Genomic DNA, 17,172 nt, shown 5'->3' with positions numbered 1-17,172 from the left:
TTTGTAGGTAGGCTTAATATTTATGGATTAAATGAATTACTATATAGAAAATAGCTATCAAAATTCTGAGATAGTGGGTACCGTTATATTATTATATGTAAATCTAAGTTGTATTATTGTGAACAAGAATACTATTGCTTGATTATCTCAGCTCTTAGCAAAACTTCATATTTGTAAGCCTTAAGGAAGGCATCTCTGTGGATGGGCTTCCAGATTCCTTTCTGGAAGAGAAGAGTTTTTGAGCAAGGGAATCAGACAGAGCTGAGGTAAAGAACAGCTGATGAGTGAGGTAAAAAATATTCATTATTTATTAATTCAACAAATGTGTATGGAGGGAGTACCTGTTATATGTGAGGGACCATGTTAAGTGCTGGGAATAATGTGGTAAGCCACATAGACCAGATTTCTGACTTCATGGAGCTTATATCCTGGTGAAAGAAATAGAAAATAAACTGATAAAGATAGGAACAAAAAAGAGAAAGTAAACCCGGGGACTGTGAAGAGAAAAAGCGGGTGATATTATAGAAGACATTGAGTGGTGTGTGTGTGTGTGTGTGCGCGTGCGTGCGTGTGTGTGCGCGTGCGTGCGCGTGTGTGTGTGGCAGAGAGAGAGAGAGAGAGAGATCACCCTTGGATGGGGTGATCAGAGAAGGCTTCTCCAAGGGAGTTGACCTTTGAGCTGAGAGTTGAACTGCTTGAAGAGCTGCTTGAAGAGCTGGGAGGAGAGCTTCCTAGGCCAGTGCCAACGACGAAGGTGGGAAGACACTGGGTATGTTTGGGGAACCAGAAAGAGGCCAATGTAGTTTGTTCATTATTTTGTTCTACAGTGCTCGGTCCTGAGGAATATGAAAAAGAGGAAACTGTGGAAATTGGTAAAAGGCACAGTAAATATTCTGCAGATAGTTCCACATTCAGGATATATGTGCTTAACAGAGCTGATAGCTATAATGCATTATACATTTGTGAAATATAGTAGAGGCTTTAGGTAAATGCTATCCTAGAATCCCTCATGGTGAGGGTGACGCTGGTTCTCAGGCAGTACATGGATGATCTCTATAGCATAGGACTCTAGCTAAGATGAATAAGAGCTTATTTTAGGGAGCTGTGATGTCATTTAGGAACCCTTTACATTTCTTTCTCACCTTCTTGAGTAGGTAAGTCACAGCAGTTTCCTCATTTCATTTCATGATACTTTATCACACACCAAAAAAAAAAATTTCCCCCATATGCCAATGTTCTTATCTTTTTCTTCTCTCTCTTCTTAACTTTTAAAGCATCTCATTTTTTTCCTGACTGAAAGGTTTCTGCAGCTGATTATTTTAGTCGCTCCAATCGTAGGGGGAGCGTGGTCTCCGACATGGATGATGTCAGCATCCCAGATCTGACCAGCGTGAGTGCAGCGCATGGGGATTCACTGTCTCAGGCTTGTGACTAACAGCTAACAAAATAGCTATTTTTAAATGAGGCACTTAATTTACTGCCTAGGAAATATTTATTTCAGCACACTAGCATAAAATACAGTTATTTGTTTTGTTTTGAAATGTATATATTGATATGTTCCAATTTTTTACAACATTTTTCCTGTGGAAATTTTCCCCCATAGAACCCATCAGCAGCTCCAACAATTATCAATATTTTGCCAATTTTGTTTCATCTATTTCTTCCCCTTTCCCTCCTTTTTTTCCTGAAGTACTTTAAAGCAAATCCCATACATCGTGCCATTTCCCAATAAATAGTTCAGTATGCGCCTCTAGTTGAGAACTTTTTTCTTTATTTACTGTGCCATTATCATACCTAATGAAATGAAAAATAACTCCTTAAAACCATCTAATACCTAGCCCATATTTAGATATTCCTGATCAGTCTTAAAATTTTTTTTCCCTTTTCATTTTGGAGAATCTATAAATTTTTAGGTAAACTTTGAAGGTTGAACAATAAAATATCCTACTTAGCAAAGAGTCACTAACTTATAATAACTGGGAAGAATCTGAATAGATTTTGAACATTTGGATTATGGCATTGTTTTGAAGAAATGCCTATCTATTGCTTTCACATTCATTGGGAACTGAATTTAGGAAAGACTGTCCAGTAGAAATGCCTTGAGGCATTTACCTTAATGAAGGAACCTAGACCAGCAGATGTCTACCTGCCTGATGTATGTAACAGCCTGATTTTCTGTCTGTGACGTCTCTCCGTAACTGGCATTAGTGTTGTTTGCCCTTGGACCAACGCTGTCCTAATTATCAAGCGCTTTGAAGCAGATGAGTCAGGGTTTCTTAACAAAAAATTAGACAGTTTTTTAATGAAGAGAGAATTATTTATATTTAGCATGTCACCAATTGTATTTAAATAGCTATTTCTGAATGACTAATCCTAGAAAACAATTTTGAGTGCTGTCCTTAAGTATTCCAGATTGTTGGCGCTCGAAGCTGGCTGGCTGAGCAACAGTCCCATCTTGACCTTGGTCACATCAACAGTCTCTCTGCACACAAAGTTAGAAGACTGGCTCCCAAGTCCTTCCCTTGAAATATTGCCCATTTTATTAATTTGCTTAGTAACCTGTTTTTTCATAGATATAAACAATTTAATTTATTGTATACACCTTTTCTCTTAAAAACTTTGAACTCTTTTAGCATCTAATGTGATGTCTGAATTACTGGCTATGTCCTCCTTACGTTTACTTCTTGGCAATTTATTTTAGTAACTACACAGGAGTGAAAAGGTTGACAGTTTTTTTTTAGTCTTCCACTGCCTCTACTAATTAAATAAAACTCTTTTCTTTTGCCAGGTAGTTATTTTGATCTGTCTACATATTTAAATAAAAAGTATACATATTTAAGGTATATAGCATGATGATTTGATATACATGTATATAGGCTGTGTATATGTGTATCGAGTCATGCTGTATACCTTGTAACATAAGCACAAGCTTCTCTAGAGCAGTGGTTGGCAAATCTGGCCAGCCCCGTTATTTTATAGCCTACCAGCCAAAGTTTTCTTTGTTTTTTAATGGTTATCTAAGTACCTATATAATATCCTTAATTTTACCTCTTGGCAAAGCCTAAAATATATGTTGGACCCCTCTCTAGAGCAAAAAAAATTTGGAATAAAATACATCTTTGTTTCTAAACAACTCTTTCAAATGATGATATTAAAATGTGTTCACGGGGCTTCCCTGGTGGCACAGTGGTTAAGAGTCTGCCTGCCAGTGCAGGGGACACGGGTTTGAGCCCTGGTCCGGGAAGATCCCACATGCCACGGAGCAACTAAGCCCGTGCGCCACAACTACTGAGCCTGCGCTCTAGAGCCCGCGAGCCACAGCTACTGAAGCCCGCGCACCTAGAGCCCATGCTGTGCATCAAGAGAAGCCACCGCAATGAGAAGCCCGCGCACCGCAACAAAGAGTAGCCCCCACCCACCACAGCTAGGGAAAGCCCGTGCGTAGCAACGAAGACCCAACACAGCCAAAAAAAAAAAAATGTGTTCACAACTAGAATTCTGTTTCCACTCAAAAAGGTTCAAATTGTATTTTACCATTCTAGTAGGATAAAATTATCTGTCAAAGTAGTCATTTGCTGAAATGAAGGTCAAAGGGCCTCTTAATCAGAGAATAAGAAATATCTTTCTTTTAAGAAGAAACCAAGGGTTTCAAAGATTTGACAAGATATGTATTCTAAGAAATATTTCTCATGTACTAATTTCAACAAATAAGGAGTGTAGATTTAAAGAGAAACAATCTATACTCTGATGTCAAGAGCAAAGCATTTTCAGATTTCCCAGACATAAATAAGGCAAAGGCATTTATCACTGAAATATGGAAAAGATGATATTTGAGACTTTGTTTACGAGTTGATAATTTGAAATTCTTAAAAGAAGCAATAAAGTTTGCTATCATGTGCTCTTCTTTGTGCATTAATACGAATATGAAATATTATTGATACAAGCCTATCAGCTAACTTTCCATTTCTAGCTATCAAGGGGACCCTTTTCTTGATTGGAAAATTACCAATTTAATTATGTAGGAGTGTAATGGCATAATATTTACTTGAAAGTTTTTGAGAATAGTAGGCTGTAGTCAGTATTCATGAGCAAGTCCTGAGGGCTTTACTAAGGAAAAAAGCCTTGCTTTCTGTTTTGTTGTTGTTGTTTTATATTTTAGTCTACCATTTTGTTTAGCCACTTTTTTTTAAAGCAATCTGATGACTTATTTTCCGTATTTTTCTCTATCTCAGTTTACTTTGCTTGTTTTACAAAAGTGTGACTATATAGTACATATAGCCTTTGTTTTCTGGTTTTTCATATTATTGCATATTTATTTTTTCCATGTTATTCATATATAACAATTTTTTAAAATCAGCTGTAGTCACCATGTTTTACATTAGATCCTCAGACCTTATTGATCTTCTAGCTGAAAGTTTGTACCCTTTTACCAACATTTCCCTCTTTTATACCTTAGTATATTAAACATGATTATATCTTATTCCACTTAAGAGCCTTTTGAGGATCTGGCAGACTCTTTTGGTCATCATTTTGAACACTAGCTTGTCGTTGCAATGCAGCTATGTAGACCTCCCAGGGCTTTTAGAATACCAGGTTTCCACTAGCTTTTCGTCTAAACGGAAGGCTGTGTATAATGCAGCACAAGCCTGCAAAGTGACCACTGAAGAGTCTCTGGCCAAGTCCCTGCAGCGGGGCGGCTCTAGGCATTTTTGCTACCTCCACAGTCCCTGAAGTTTGGCACACGATCAGCTTGGGCAGGTGCTGCAGTTGGGATCTGTCAGGAGATAGCGAAAGCAACAGAATCAGTCCTGCAGTGGACTGGGTCAGCGATGCAGCCTCTGAAATGTAAGATTATTCTCAGGTGACTGTCTATTAAAAACTGGGTGGGTTTGGGGGTCATTTGTGTGAGAGTGGGATAAGAGACAGGGTTTCAAATGGACCTGGAAGAATGTTTCTGAATGCTGCTTGTTTTTCTCTTTAACTCATTAGTAGAAGAGAGTTGGAAGATACTCTAAGGAAAATAAGTCAGTTTATTTAGATATGATATTTCTTTCACTCTGAGGAATAACACATTAAATATTAGGCAATATATCTTACTAGTATAGATGTGAGGAAGATAATTCCTTTCTATGGCAATAACTGCCAATATTAAAAACTATTGTCATCGCCTGTTTTAAAACATTTCATATGTGGTTTAAAGAAGTCAAAATGAACTAAAATCAGTTCCTTTTTTTTAAGAGTATTACAGTAAGAAGTAGCAAAAAGAATTTGAAGTCTGAGATAGTATTTATATTCTGATTTGGTACTTATAATAAAAGGTGTTTACTGAGACAGAAAATGAACACAAATAAATGTGGGTAATAAAAAAACAGAAAAAACTGTCAAATATGAGGAAGTTAGAGTGAAGTGATCTGAACTGAGCCAGAAATAATGACATTTTGTGTTTTAATAATTAACTAAGGAAGGTTTTCAAATCTCTTCTCTAGATTGGGCTGGGAGGGTTGGTCTAGGAGTTGGAGTCTGGGTGTATTTTCATTTAGTTAAATTTTTCTGTGACTTTTTTCCCCCAGTGGTAATTTGGACAGTATATACAGGTAAATAATACGAAAAATTCACAAAACTGAGGTCTGGATTCAGCTCTGACATTTAGCAGTTATGCATGCTTCAGCAAGATCTTTCACCTCTGAATTTCTCTTTCCTCAGCTATAAAATCAGGGTTTTAGACTAAACCTTTAAGGTACTTCCCTTCTTGAAACGCCAACTAAAACAACCGTAAGGCCTATCTGCAGAAGATAGGATAACTCAATTATGGTATGTCCAGATAATAGGGTACTATGCAGCTGTTAAAATAAATGAGGTAAGTCTATAAGTACATATGGGATATAATTCATTTATTCGTTCATCCAAGAAATTTTGAGTCCTGTATGCCAGGTGCTATTCTTTTTTTTTTTTAATTTATTTATTTTTGGCTGTGTTGGGTCTTTATTGCTGCGCGCAGGCTTTCTTTATTTGCGGTGAGCGGGGACTACTCTTCGTTGCAGTGCACGTGCTTCTCATTGCGGTGGCTTCTCTTGTTGCGGAACACAGGCTCTAGGCACACAGCTTTCAGTAGTTTTGGCTCGCAGGCTCTAGAGCGCAGGCTCAGTAGTTGTGGCACACCGGCTTAGTTGCTCCGTGGCATGTGGGATCTTCCCGGACCAGAGCTCGAACCCCTGTCCCCTGCATTGGCAGGCGGATTCTTAACCACTGTACCACCAGGGAAGCCCCAGGTGCTATTCTTGGTGTTAGGAATACAGAAAAGAACATACAGACATAGAGCTTACATTAAGAGAGAGAGATCAGACAATTAATAAATAAGTTAATAAATATCATGGGGTCAGGGAGTGATAAATGCCATGAAGAAAAATAAAGTACTTTCTCTGATCTCTGAAACATGGTAAGAGGAAAAAGAAGATATGGAATGTATTTGGGACACTACTGTTAGAATTTTTTTTGTTGTTTTTTTTGTTTTGTTTTTTAATGTGTTAGAATTTTTTAAAGACTGGGTGTAGGTTGCCCTTGAAGATCTGGGTACGGTGTACCTCTAGAGAGAGGCTTACTTTGCATACCCTTTGTGCTGTTTTTTTCTCTTTTTTTGGATACGTGAGCGTGTGTTACTTAAAAAGCAAAAACAAAAACCGGGCAACCAATTTCCTTAGTGCTGTGGGGAAATTTTTTTGATGATATATTTTACATGCTCTAGCCCAATCTGAACGTTTTTGTCTAAGTATGCTAGTCTTAATCTGTGTGTCCTGTGTCAGTAATGCTAAGATAATAAAGTTTTTTGGCTTTTGGTTTTATCAGAATTTTCTTTTTGATGTATACACTTTTTTGTGTGTGCGTTAACTTTTACAATGATAAAATTTAAGTTTAACATATAGTTTTCTTTAATATGTTTCAAATACCATGAAAAGAAAATCTGTGTAAAAGTTCTAAATTTTTTCATAAGGACAGCTTGCTTACTCCATGTCTTCCTTAGATAAGAACTAAAGTTCTTAACATCTTGTTTTATGTGTCCCAACTTTTATTTCAGTTTTAGTATGTTTGCTTTTAGGTTCCAAATATCAATTGAACTTGGAGAACTGAAATGAGGTCACTTCTTTTTTTTCCCCATAAAAAAATCAAAATGCTAAGCATCTTTTCTGATTTTTATCTCTGTTCTTTTCTAGTTGGATGAAAAATCTGACAAACAATATGCTGAAAATTACACAAGGGTGAGTATCTAAATTTCTAAGGAAATTAAGTTCTCAAGGTCAATAACTTACTGTCTACTACTATTTTATTCTTGATTTTACAACAGTTTAACTGATGGAGCTACTCTTCCTCTCTTCATCTACTTCCTGTCCTTGACCCCCGGATTCCTCTGTGGTTGAATCATGTGAAGCACTGGGAAGAGAAAAGACACTGCATTTTATTTCCTTCAATGTCACCTCTTAAACTTTTGGCTGCTCTTTTGATTTTCATTCCTCTAGAATTTAATCCTTAGAAGAAGCCATTAAACACTGAAAATGAAGAAGTGTCTTTAGGAATGGTGGTGACAAACTCTGAGGGTTTTGTTTTTTCCTATTATAGATAAATTATTCTTCGAAGTACAATAAAATAACTCCTTTCTAGGAGTTGCTTTGTGTTTAAAAAATCTCTAATTTTCTTCCAGAAATATTTTTAGAAAGTCATCTTAGGGAAATTATCAGGATTAATTTTGTGCTGTGCCCCCAAAAGGTGTACCAGTTCTATCCAGCAGAAATACAGTGCAAGCCACAAATGTAAACCACATATGTAAGTTTAAATTTTCTAGCAGCCACGCTAAAATAGTAAAAAGAAACTGATAAAATTAATACAAATAATATATTTTATTTAACCCAAATGTCCAAAATATTTAAACATAATCAATATGAAAACTTATTAATGAAATATTTTACATTCTTTTTTCTACACTAAGCCTTCAAAATCTGGTGTGTATTTTACACCTAAAAAAAAAATTCTCAGTTTGGACTAACCACATTCCAAGTGCTCAATCACTGCATGTGGCTAGTTGGCTGCTGTATTGAATAGCACAAATCCCTGCCATTTATTACTCCAGTAGCATGATGTCGCATTTAAACTCATTGTGGGAAGAGCAGTCTAAATTCATAGTGATACACGGTATTGTTGCTGTCAGCTGCAAATAGTATCTCCAGCTTTATCAGCAAAGTATTAGGAAGAGAAAAGATTCTAAAGAAGCAGCTTCAGGAACTAAACAGGAGGACTGCTAACTAGCATACCAAGTATAACATTCTAAAACTGTTTAAAATCAAGCAGATGTACTCACCCCAGTGCTGTTTACAATACAGCAAAGATAAACTTAGAAAACAGACAACTCTCACACGAACCATTTCCTTCTTAGTTATTATGAATTCTAGATTCCAGTAAAGCGAGCGAACACAGTTGAGCTTAGTATGCCTGGGCCCGTCTCTGGGTACCCTCGCCCCAGAGCCAATCTAAATTGCCTGTGGATTGCATTCGGTAACTTCTTGTCACACTGTGTTAGATCTCTCCCCACCACCCTGGCCCACTTTTAGTTTCCACAGCAAATATATTTTTAAAGAAACAAGACTTAAAAGTGCCATATTTCTTTTTCTCTAGCCTTCATCTCGAAATTCTGCCTCAGCAACAACCCCTCTAAGTGGAAACTCATCCAGACGAGGAAGCGGGGACACGAGCAGCTTAATAGATCCAGACACCTCATTAAGTGAATTGCGGGTAAACCGCGATTTTTGGTTTGCTTTTTATAAACAATTTTTTGGCTTCTTTGTAGTCTAGTGGAACTATTTAACATTTAATGTGTCTTGGTAGGAAGAAAAAAGTATGGTATGAGTTCTTTAAAAAAAATTGTTAGTGCAGTTCAAGAATGTGACTAGGGTCTGAAGGGAAGGAGATTAGTTAATTCTTCCATTCTCTTTCCTGAACATTTGATGATATTGGAATGACTTCTGCTAATTTACAAATGCCAAAAAATCTTTCTAATGTATATAAAAGTAATTCTCTCAAATAATTGGCCATATTTTAAATGGAAAATATGTGGATGTACAAGGAACCAGATTTGGGGAATTATTAGTCTTTTGAGCCGTTATGGTGTTATTTGGCTGTCTGAATACAGTTATCTCTCAGTGTTTCATGATAAGACAAGTATAATAATATTTGGGATGACAGAAATACCTGAGTAATGTAAGCTCATTTAAACCATTAGTTGAGTCTCCATTCTTATTAATAACACTTTCAAAATGTATTTGAATGTCTGTTTGCTGGACATGCTCTTTTTGAGGAACGAGGGAAGGGCAGTAATAAAAATTGCATTTATTCATTTGTTCAATGTTGTTGAGCACTTGGCCCCACAGAGTCAGGCAGTAAAGCACACTTTGGACTTAAAGAGTTCGCTGTTTCATAGGGAAGACAAATGGATATAAACCAGTAAAACCAGGTGGTGTGATGCCATGGCAGTAGTAAGAATAGGGCTGTTAAGGGAATTCAGAGAAGCATCATCTAAATTAGACTAGAAGAAAAGATTTTAAAAAAGGTTTTTCGGTGGAGAGAGGGGGTGAAGGAAGAATAAAAATTAACCAGGCAAAGAAGCTGAAGGGTGAAGGCTTTCTCAGATAGTTAAATTCAGAGACCCACAAGATTATGTGTATAGCAAAGTTGCCAGAGGGTAGGATGAGAAGTGAGGATTCGTAGTGGGTGAGAGAGAAGGCTGGAGAAGTAGTGATGGGCCATATCACAAAGCACCTTGTGTGGCAGGAATTCAGGTTTACCCTGACAACTAGGGGATATTAAATAGCGGAGCAGTACTATCTGATTTGCATTCCTAAAGATTGACCACAGACTGGAAGAAGCATTGGAGGCAAGGAGAAGAGTTACCCTGTGGTTGAACAATGGGGATGAGATGAGCAAGTCAAAACTGTGATGGGAGAAAATGTAGGCAACTTGCTCTGAAGAGAGTATTGGAGAATGGAAGTTGTTTGGTCAGTACAGAGAGAGAGGAAGTTAAGAGGTTTTTGTGTTCTTTTAAAGGCAGCATTAGTTGTTGTTTTCATTGGTTGGATTGAGCCAGTAGAGAGAGACTATGAAGGTTAAGGAAGGAGAAGGGGTAGCTGACTGAGAAAGTGCCTGAGTGGGTGAGAGGAGTGTCCAGGGATCAGATGGATGGAAGGTGGCCGCCCCTTCCCACTGACACAGTAGAGGAGGAGGGAGGGACCGGTGGGGACTGAGTAAGATTGTGGGCGGGGTAGGAGCAGGAGTCTGGCTTGTGAAATGGGCAGCTCGTAAAAGTGGGCTGAAGGTTAGGAGAGGGTGAGGATTGGAACAGCGGCAGCGGCACTGCAGAAGGAGGCCCAGGTCAGCCTGGTTCTGACTTTGAAGGGGTCAGTGTTATTGAACTCTTCCTAAGTACCAGGCATAAGCACAAGGGTGCAACGTTGAATAAGCTTAACTCTTGCCTTTAGGTGCTATTTTCTAGTGGGACAAAAGGATGGGGCATTCCAGCCTCAGACTGAGCTTGTGCTCGCTGTTTACTTGTATTTCTTCTTTGAGAGAACAACCTCCTTGAAGGAAATGAGATTTTTGTATCCTAGCATTTGGCTCCTAATAGGCACTTGATAAATGTCTGTCGAATGAACGAATGAATAAAAGACAAAACTACCAAGGAGGGAATGAAGGGGGCAGGGGAAATATAATATAGAAACTCTGTGTAATGGGCCTTTGATAATTGATCCTGCCTGTAATTGTACAGTTATGTTCAGGGCCCTGTATCAATTATTTCCCCCCTAAATCAACCATCCAGAATAGACCTCATGTAGCAAGGTCAGGTACAAGGGAAACAATATTTTCCATTTAAAATTTGGCCTGCTTCACTTTTCTTATAAGGATTATGGTAACATTTGGAGCAAAGGCTTTTCTCATCATTTAAATGATGTCCTCAGGATAGACTCTCTCATTTGACACTGTGTTTAAAATATTTGTTTAATACCCCTCCCTTTACCTGTCTTTCCCCCAAATTAATTGTGGTCAGTAACCAAGTCATTGAAAGACAACTTTGTTCATCTCTAGTTTTACATTTTTTAAAACTTCTGCATGACTCAGTAGAATCTTCAGCTTATAATTAATTTACTACATATTTTAGTAGCTATCGGTAGAGTGTTATGCTAAAAATTATTTGAATGATTGATACAGTTTTTTAAATTGTATTTTAAAAAATGTTATAACTTATATAGCTTTTGTACACAGCGCCAGCCCCATTTGCTAATGTTTTTTCCACAGGAGTTAATGTCAAGGAAGTATTTGATATGTTAGAATGATTACTCCAGGCCTTCCCCAGCCCCACCATCACTTGTCTGTTTGCCCCTTTTAGCAGTTTGCAGTGGCAGTTACGTTTGTATACCTCAGTTTCTCTGCTTTTAGTCTGGAATATGCAAGAGTAATTCACATTTTCATCTGAATCCTTTGAGACTTTGTGTGTGGTTTTATGCAATGGTTCATTCCTATGTCCTGCAGGATATCTATGACCTTAAGGACCAGATACAGGATGTAGAAGGGAGATACATGCAGGGGCTTAAGGAACTAAAGGTATCAGGGCCCATTTTGCAGCCCAAGCATGTTGTCTGTACGCAGAAGTGTTGGTAATGGTGGTTTCACAAATTCTATTAACCCCACTGCACATAGCTTTACTAACAGTGTTTGTCTTTCAAGCATGTGCTTAACCTGCAATGCATAGGAAAGGCGAACTTCCAATCTCTGCTTATGTTTAAATGTGTACTGTAGTTTTTGGAATATTCAGGAAAAGATATTATGCCTTACAGTTTTTAAACCTTATAAAATACTTACGTATCCCTTGTGTCTTAGCCTTACAAAATTGAGTTGGGCAAAACCCTAAAAAGTGTTCTAAGAATATTTTTTATTGAGAATTAGACCTTAAAATTCTTCCAAGCTAAATGAAAGAGCATTGCCTGTTTCTGCCACCAAATTCAGTCAGTATTAGGAGTAGAAGGAAGAAGCATCTAAGAGAAAGAGCATTACTATAAATATTCCTTCTGGAGGAAGGACCCTGAAGCATGAGGACTGTGTTTTCTTTTTGTTTTGATTGTTTTTCACATAGATCAAAAAGGGTTACACAGATTCGGTGCCTTGAAGCATTTGGAGGTAAATTTAAATGGGCCTTATTTCTTCCAGTCAAGGATGGCTACCAGTTTTCAGTAGAAGTGTCCATGTGAGGCAGACATTTTACTTGTAAATGGCACTTGATTTTCATGCTCTTCCCTATGTTTTCTTATGAAGTTCAAACCTAGTATTATGAATTACTCTTAAGTTTCTCTGAATACATGTAGGTCCCTATTTGAAATAGAAATACACACCAGGCCTCTAAAAATACGTAAGCAGGGCATTCAGAAAGGTGACTCAGGATATGCTCAAAGGACAGAGTGTAGACCTGATGGTCAAGGCTTTGCTCAGCCACCAAGCATGATTGGACTTAGCCCAGCTACCAGCCAGAAACTTCATGCAGGGGATTATGGTCCAGAAAGGGTGGGAAGGCCTATGGAGAGCGCCCCCAGGAAGCCTGGACACTGCTGACAGCAGTGTGTGGTTGTCGGTAAACATCAGGAAGATCCCAGAGTTAGTGAGCTGATGTGCTCAGTTAGTCTTACTGCTCTCATCTTCAGGATTTAATCCCCCTTTTAAGGTTTTAGAGATATGACTTGGAAATATCTTAGATCAATGGAACAAATCCAGTACATTCAATAAATACATTCATTTTAAAGTCTCGTACGTAACATAATGTATCAGGAAAGCAAGTGATTCAAAGGCATTCTTACTCGTTTTTTATTTTATCTTAAACATTTTCCCCTTACCTTTTAGATCTACCATTTATTTCATTTTTTGAAAGATACAAAAAAACAGATTAACCTTATTTGAGACTCTGAACAGATAAGTCCCCTTTCCTTAATTCATGGTTAGTGTATAATTGAACTTGACTTCAAATTATGTTTATCCTTGAAATGACTCTTTTAAATGGAAAAAAATCTTTTAAAAAATTACCTGGTTGGTGGTCAAAGCATGGTGGTGTGATATATCTATATTCTATTAAAAAAGGATGCTCAGTCACTGCTTATGACATTATTCTTAAGTATGTCTGCCTTTGAGGTGTTTTTTCCCCCCTCTACCCTCCCTCCACAGTCACCTGGGTCTTGTTATCACAGATTGCTGGACTCTACTCCCAGATTTTCTCATTCAGTAGGTCTAGGACGGAGTGGTTGAAAATTTGCGTTTTTAACCAGGTCCCAGATAATGCTGTTGCTTCTAGTCCAGCACCTACACTGAACATCGCGGCCTTAGACACGTTTAAGTAAAACTCATTCCTTATGGGTATCACTGTGTGAGCTAAATTAAAATCATTAAAACTACCTTGAGGGAATTCGCTGGCGGTCCAGTGGTAGGACTCCGATCTTTCACTGCTGAGGGTTCAGTCCCTGGTTGGGGAGCTAAGACCCTGCAAGCCGCGTGGCCAAAACAACAACAACAAACTACCTTGACACTTAAGTTTAAAATAGTCTTCTGTGGTCTTTTGTTTAAAGGAAAAAGTACACTCCATACATTTTATGTCAGTTTTATTATGTTATATATTGTGTCCTTGCAGCTACTGCTTGAACTGTCTTAGATTCTGGTGTTCATGCAGTCATGCCCCATTTTGTATGGGACTGAGTTGTGAGGAGGACTTTTTTTTTTGCTATTAGTCTGTGAGATGGATGAGAATCATTCTAAATTCTGCATTGTGTTAAGATACCTACTATATTTGAACCATTATACAGTTAACTGGGCTTATATTCTTTATTTTGGGTACATTTGTTCTCAATCATAATATAAATCTTACCTGTTAATACAGTCCTGGGTTGTGAAGAATTATTAAGTGTATGCATATGTGTTTGTGTGTATCTTTATTGAGATTTAAATCACATACCATAAAATTTACCCATTTAAAGTGTACAATTCAGTGGGGTTTTTTTGCATAGTCACAGAATTGTGCAACCATCACCAATTTTAGAACATTTTCACTACCCCAAGAAGAAACCCCATACTAATCAGCAGATGTTCCCCACTCCTGCACTCCCACTCCTGCACCTAGCCCTGGGTAACCACTAGTCTATGTTGTCTTTCGTGATTGGCTTTTTTTTTTTTTTTTTTTTTTTTGCTGTACGCAGGCCTCTCACTGTTGTGGCCTCTCCCGTTGCAGAGCAGCACAGGCCATGGACCCAGCCGCTCCGCGGCATGTGGGATCTTCCCAGACCGGGGCACAAACCCATGTCCCCTGTATCGGCAGGTGGACTCTCAACCACTGTGCCACCAGGGAAGCCCGTGATTGGCTTTTTACTTAACATAATGTTTTCAAGATTCATCCGTGTTATAAAACACATCAGTGTGTGTGTATATACACGTATACACACATATGTATACATATGTGTGTATACATATATGTACATATATACACATACACACACGTGTGTGTGTGTGTGTGTGTGTATAAAATGGCTGAGTAGTATTCCACTATATGGATTTACTACATTTTGTTTATCCATCTGTGAGTTGATAGGCATTTGGATTGTTTCCAGTTTGGGGCTATTATGAATAATGCTGCTGTAAACATTTGTGTACAGCTTTTTGTATAGACATATCTTTTCATTTCTCTTGGGTAGATTACCTAGCAATAGAATTGTTGGGTCATATGGTAACTCTATGTTTAACATTTTGAAGTACTGCCAACCTGTTTTCCAAAGTAGCTGCAGTATTTTACCTTCTTCCCAGCAATGTATGAGGAGTCTAGTTTTTTCATATCCTCACCAACACTTATCTTGTTTCTCATTTTTTGATTATAGATAATAACCATCCTAGTAGATCTGAAGTAGTATCTCATTATGGTTTTGATATGCATTTCCCTAATCACTAATTATATTAAGAAAGTTTCTGTATTCTTATTGTCCATTTGTACACCATCTTTGGAGGAATATCTGGTCATATCCTTACCCATTTTAAAATCGAATGATGTGTCTTTTAATTATTGATTTCCAAGTGTTCTTTATATATTCTGGATACAAGTTCCTTATCAGATATAAGATTTACAGATATTTTCTCCCATTTTGTGGGTCGTCTTTTTACTTTCTTGGTGGTATTGTTTGTAGCATGAAAGATTTTGATAAAGTCTACTTTTTCTTTCATTGATAGTTTGGTATCGTATCTGAGAAACCATTGCCCACTCCAAAGTAATGAAGATTTACTCTGTGTTTTCTGGGAAGCGTTTTATAGTTTTAGCTTTTAATTTAGGTCTCTGATCCATTTTGAGTTAATTTTTGTGTTTGGTGTGAAGTAGGAGTCCAACTTTATTCGCTTGCATGTGGATCTCAGTTGTCCCAACACCATTTATTGAAAAAACTACTCTTTCCCCACTGAGTTGTCTGGGCACCCTTGTCAAATATCAGTTGATCATAAATGTAGGATTCTGGACTCTCAGTTCTATATCACTGATCTTTTGTTAAACATTTGCATTAATATTTTAAAATTTTATTTCCAGGGATTTCCCTGGCTGTCCAGTGGTTAAGACTCTGCACTTCTACTGCAGGGGTGTGGGTTCAATTCCTGGTTGGGGAACTGAGATCCTGCATGCCGCATGGCCAAAAATTTTTTTTAAATAAAATAAAAATTTACTTCCAGAAGTGATGACTTTTTCTATGTGAAATGTTTTTCTTTTTACTTTTAAAAATACTGCTAGGTAGTAGTAATCTACCAAAATAGATGTAGTTATTAAGAAACAGGCTGTAAGCTATTTTAGGCAGAAAACTTTGAAGTATATAAAAATTTAGGCATTGAGTGGTAGCTCTTTTTGCTTAAATAATAGTTTTTATATTGCTTACTTATTTAAAAATGGCTAATATTTGAAGTTGCTAGACAAAATGTTTATACATTTACATTAATGTTATGCAGACCAAGAAAGTACTGAAAACACAGGTCCAGGAAGTGGTGCAATTCAAATAAGTATGAAATTTACTTGAGTAAAGAGAGGCTGTCTTCTGTTGTATCTGTATTCTGTTGCAAATAGCTGTTGTTAAAAACTACAGGAGTAACATTTCTGAAACCATTAATGATTCTGTATTTTATGATTTTTACACTATGACTCTTATATGTTGTCTGCACACCTTTTCATCGTTCAGAGGCTGCACTGCTGCTTGAATTTATTTTGGATAGCAGAGAGCCCATAAAGTGCTTATAATGATGCGTCCTTGGCTTCTTGTCATCCTCCTGTTTTATGTGCATGTTACTAAACAAAGGGTTCCCCAAACTGCTTTTATTTTGCAAAAATGCATCTTCATGTGTTTGTGCCAGTGCTATAGTTTCCTGTTATATGGCATATAGGCAATGAACATATTTTAGATATTAGGCTGATGACTTTGACTTTCATTTAGGAGTCTTTGTCTGAAGTGGAAGAAAAATACAAGAAAGCCATGGTTTCCAATGCACAGTTAGACAATGAGAAGAACAATTTGATATACCAAGTAGATACCCTCAAGGATGTTATTGAAGAGCAGGAGGAACAGATGGCAGAATTTTATAGAGAAAATGAAGAAAAATCAAAGGTAATTGCTCATCTTACATCATGCCTTTCTCTGGGGTCAGAAAATTAAAACCTGCCATTTAAGAAGTACTGGGTTTGATGGGAGAGCACAGCATCCCCAGGAATGATATTTCCATCACAACTGATTGGTGCAAGGAAATTGACAGAACGTAAGATTGCAGGTCCTGAAATGTTTTCCTTTCTTAATTTTTATAAGATTTAACTTATTTTCATAAGGGGAAGCTTATGACCTCCTTTAGTTTCTGAAAATAGAATACAGCTCAAATTTTATCTTTATTTTCTATCTCTTAATTGGGACAATTACAGTGAATTACTTCTTCCTGCTATAACTGGCTGGAACTGCCCAAAGCTCCAGAGGCTTTCAGTGAGGTGGTTCATTTTATTCTCTTTTCTTTTCTTTTCTTTTCTTCTCTTTTCTTCTCTTCTCTTTTCGTTTCTTCTCTCATTTTTCAAGAGAACCTGTTTCCTAAATGGTTGGAGAGACG

The 17,172-nt window shown here is 37.4% G+C and overlaps 1 protein-coding gene across 15 annotated transcripts in view; it reads left to right on the top strand.

Annotated features, from left to right (window-relative positions):
* Nucleotides 1-17,172, top strand: part of LRRFIP2 (LRR binding FLII interacting protein 2) — a 120,978-nt gene that overhangs the window by 62,252 nt on the left and 41,554 nt on the right. For 7 of the 15 annotated variants that reach the window (XM_049715908.1, XM_049715910.1, XM_049715913.1 and 4 more), the window contains 5 exons: nucleotides 1,301-1,390; nucleotides 7,209-7,253; nucleotides 8,662-8,778; nucleotides 11,566-11,637; nucleotides 16,518-16,688. In XM_049715908.1, the coding sequence (XP_049571865.1) occupies nucleotides 1,301-1,390; nucleotides 7,209-7,253; nucleotides 8,662-8,778; nucleotides 11,566-11,637; nucleotides 16,518-16,688 (495 nt within the window). The remainder of the gene's footprint in view (nucleotides 1-1,300; nucleotides 1,391-7,208; nucleotides 7,254-8,661; nucleotides 8,779-11,565; nucleotides 11,638-16,517; nucleotides 16,689-17,172) is intronic. The other 8 variants (XM_049715911.1, XM_049715915.1, XM_049715918.1 and 5 more) reach the window with 2 other exon arrangements.

The sequence above is a fragment of the Orcinus orca genome, chromosome 10 (genome assembly GCF_937001465.1).
Source record: "Orcinus orca chromosome 10, mOrcOrc1.1, whole genome shotgun sequence".
NCBI classification, from domain to species: Eukaryota; Metazoa; Chordata; class Mammalia; order Artiodactyla; family Delphinidae; genus Orcinus; species Orcinus orca.
This window is presented reverse-complemented; position numbering and strand designations above follow the sequence as displayed.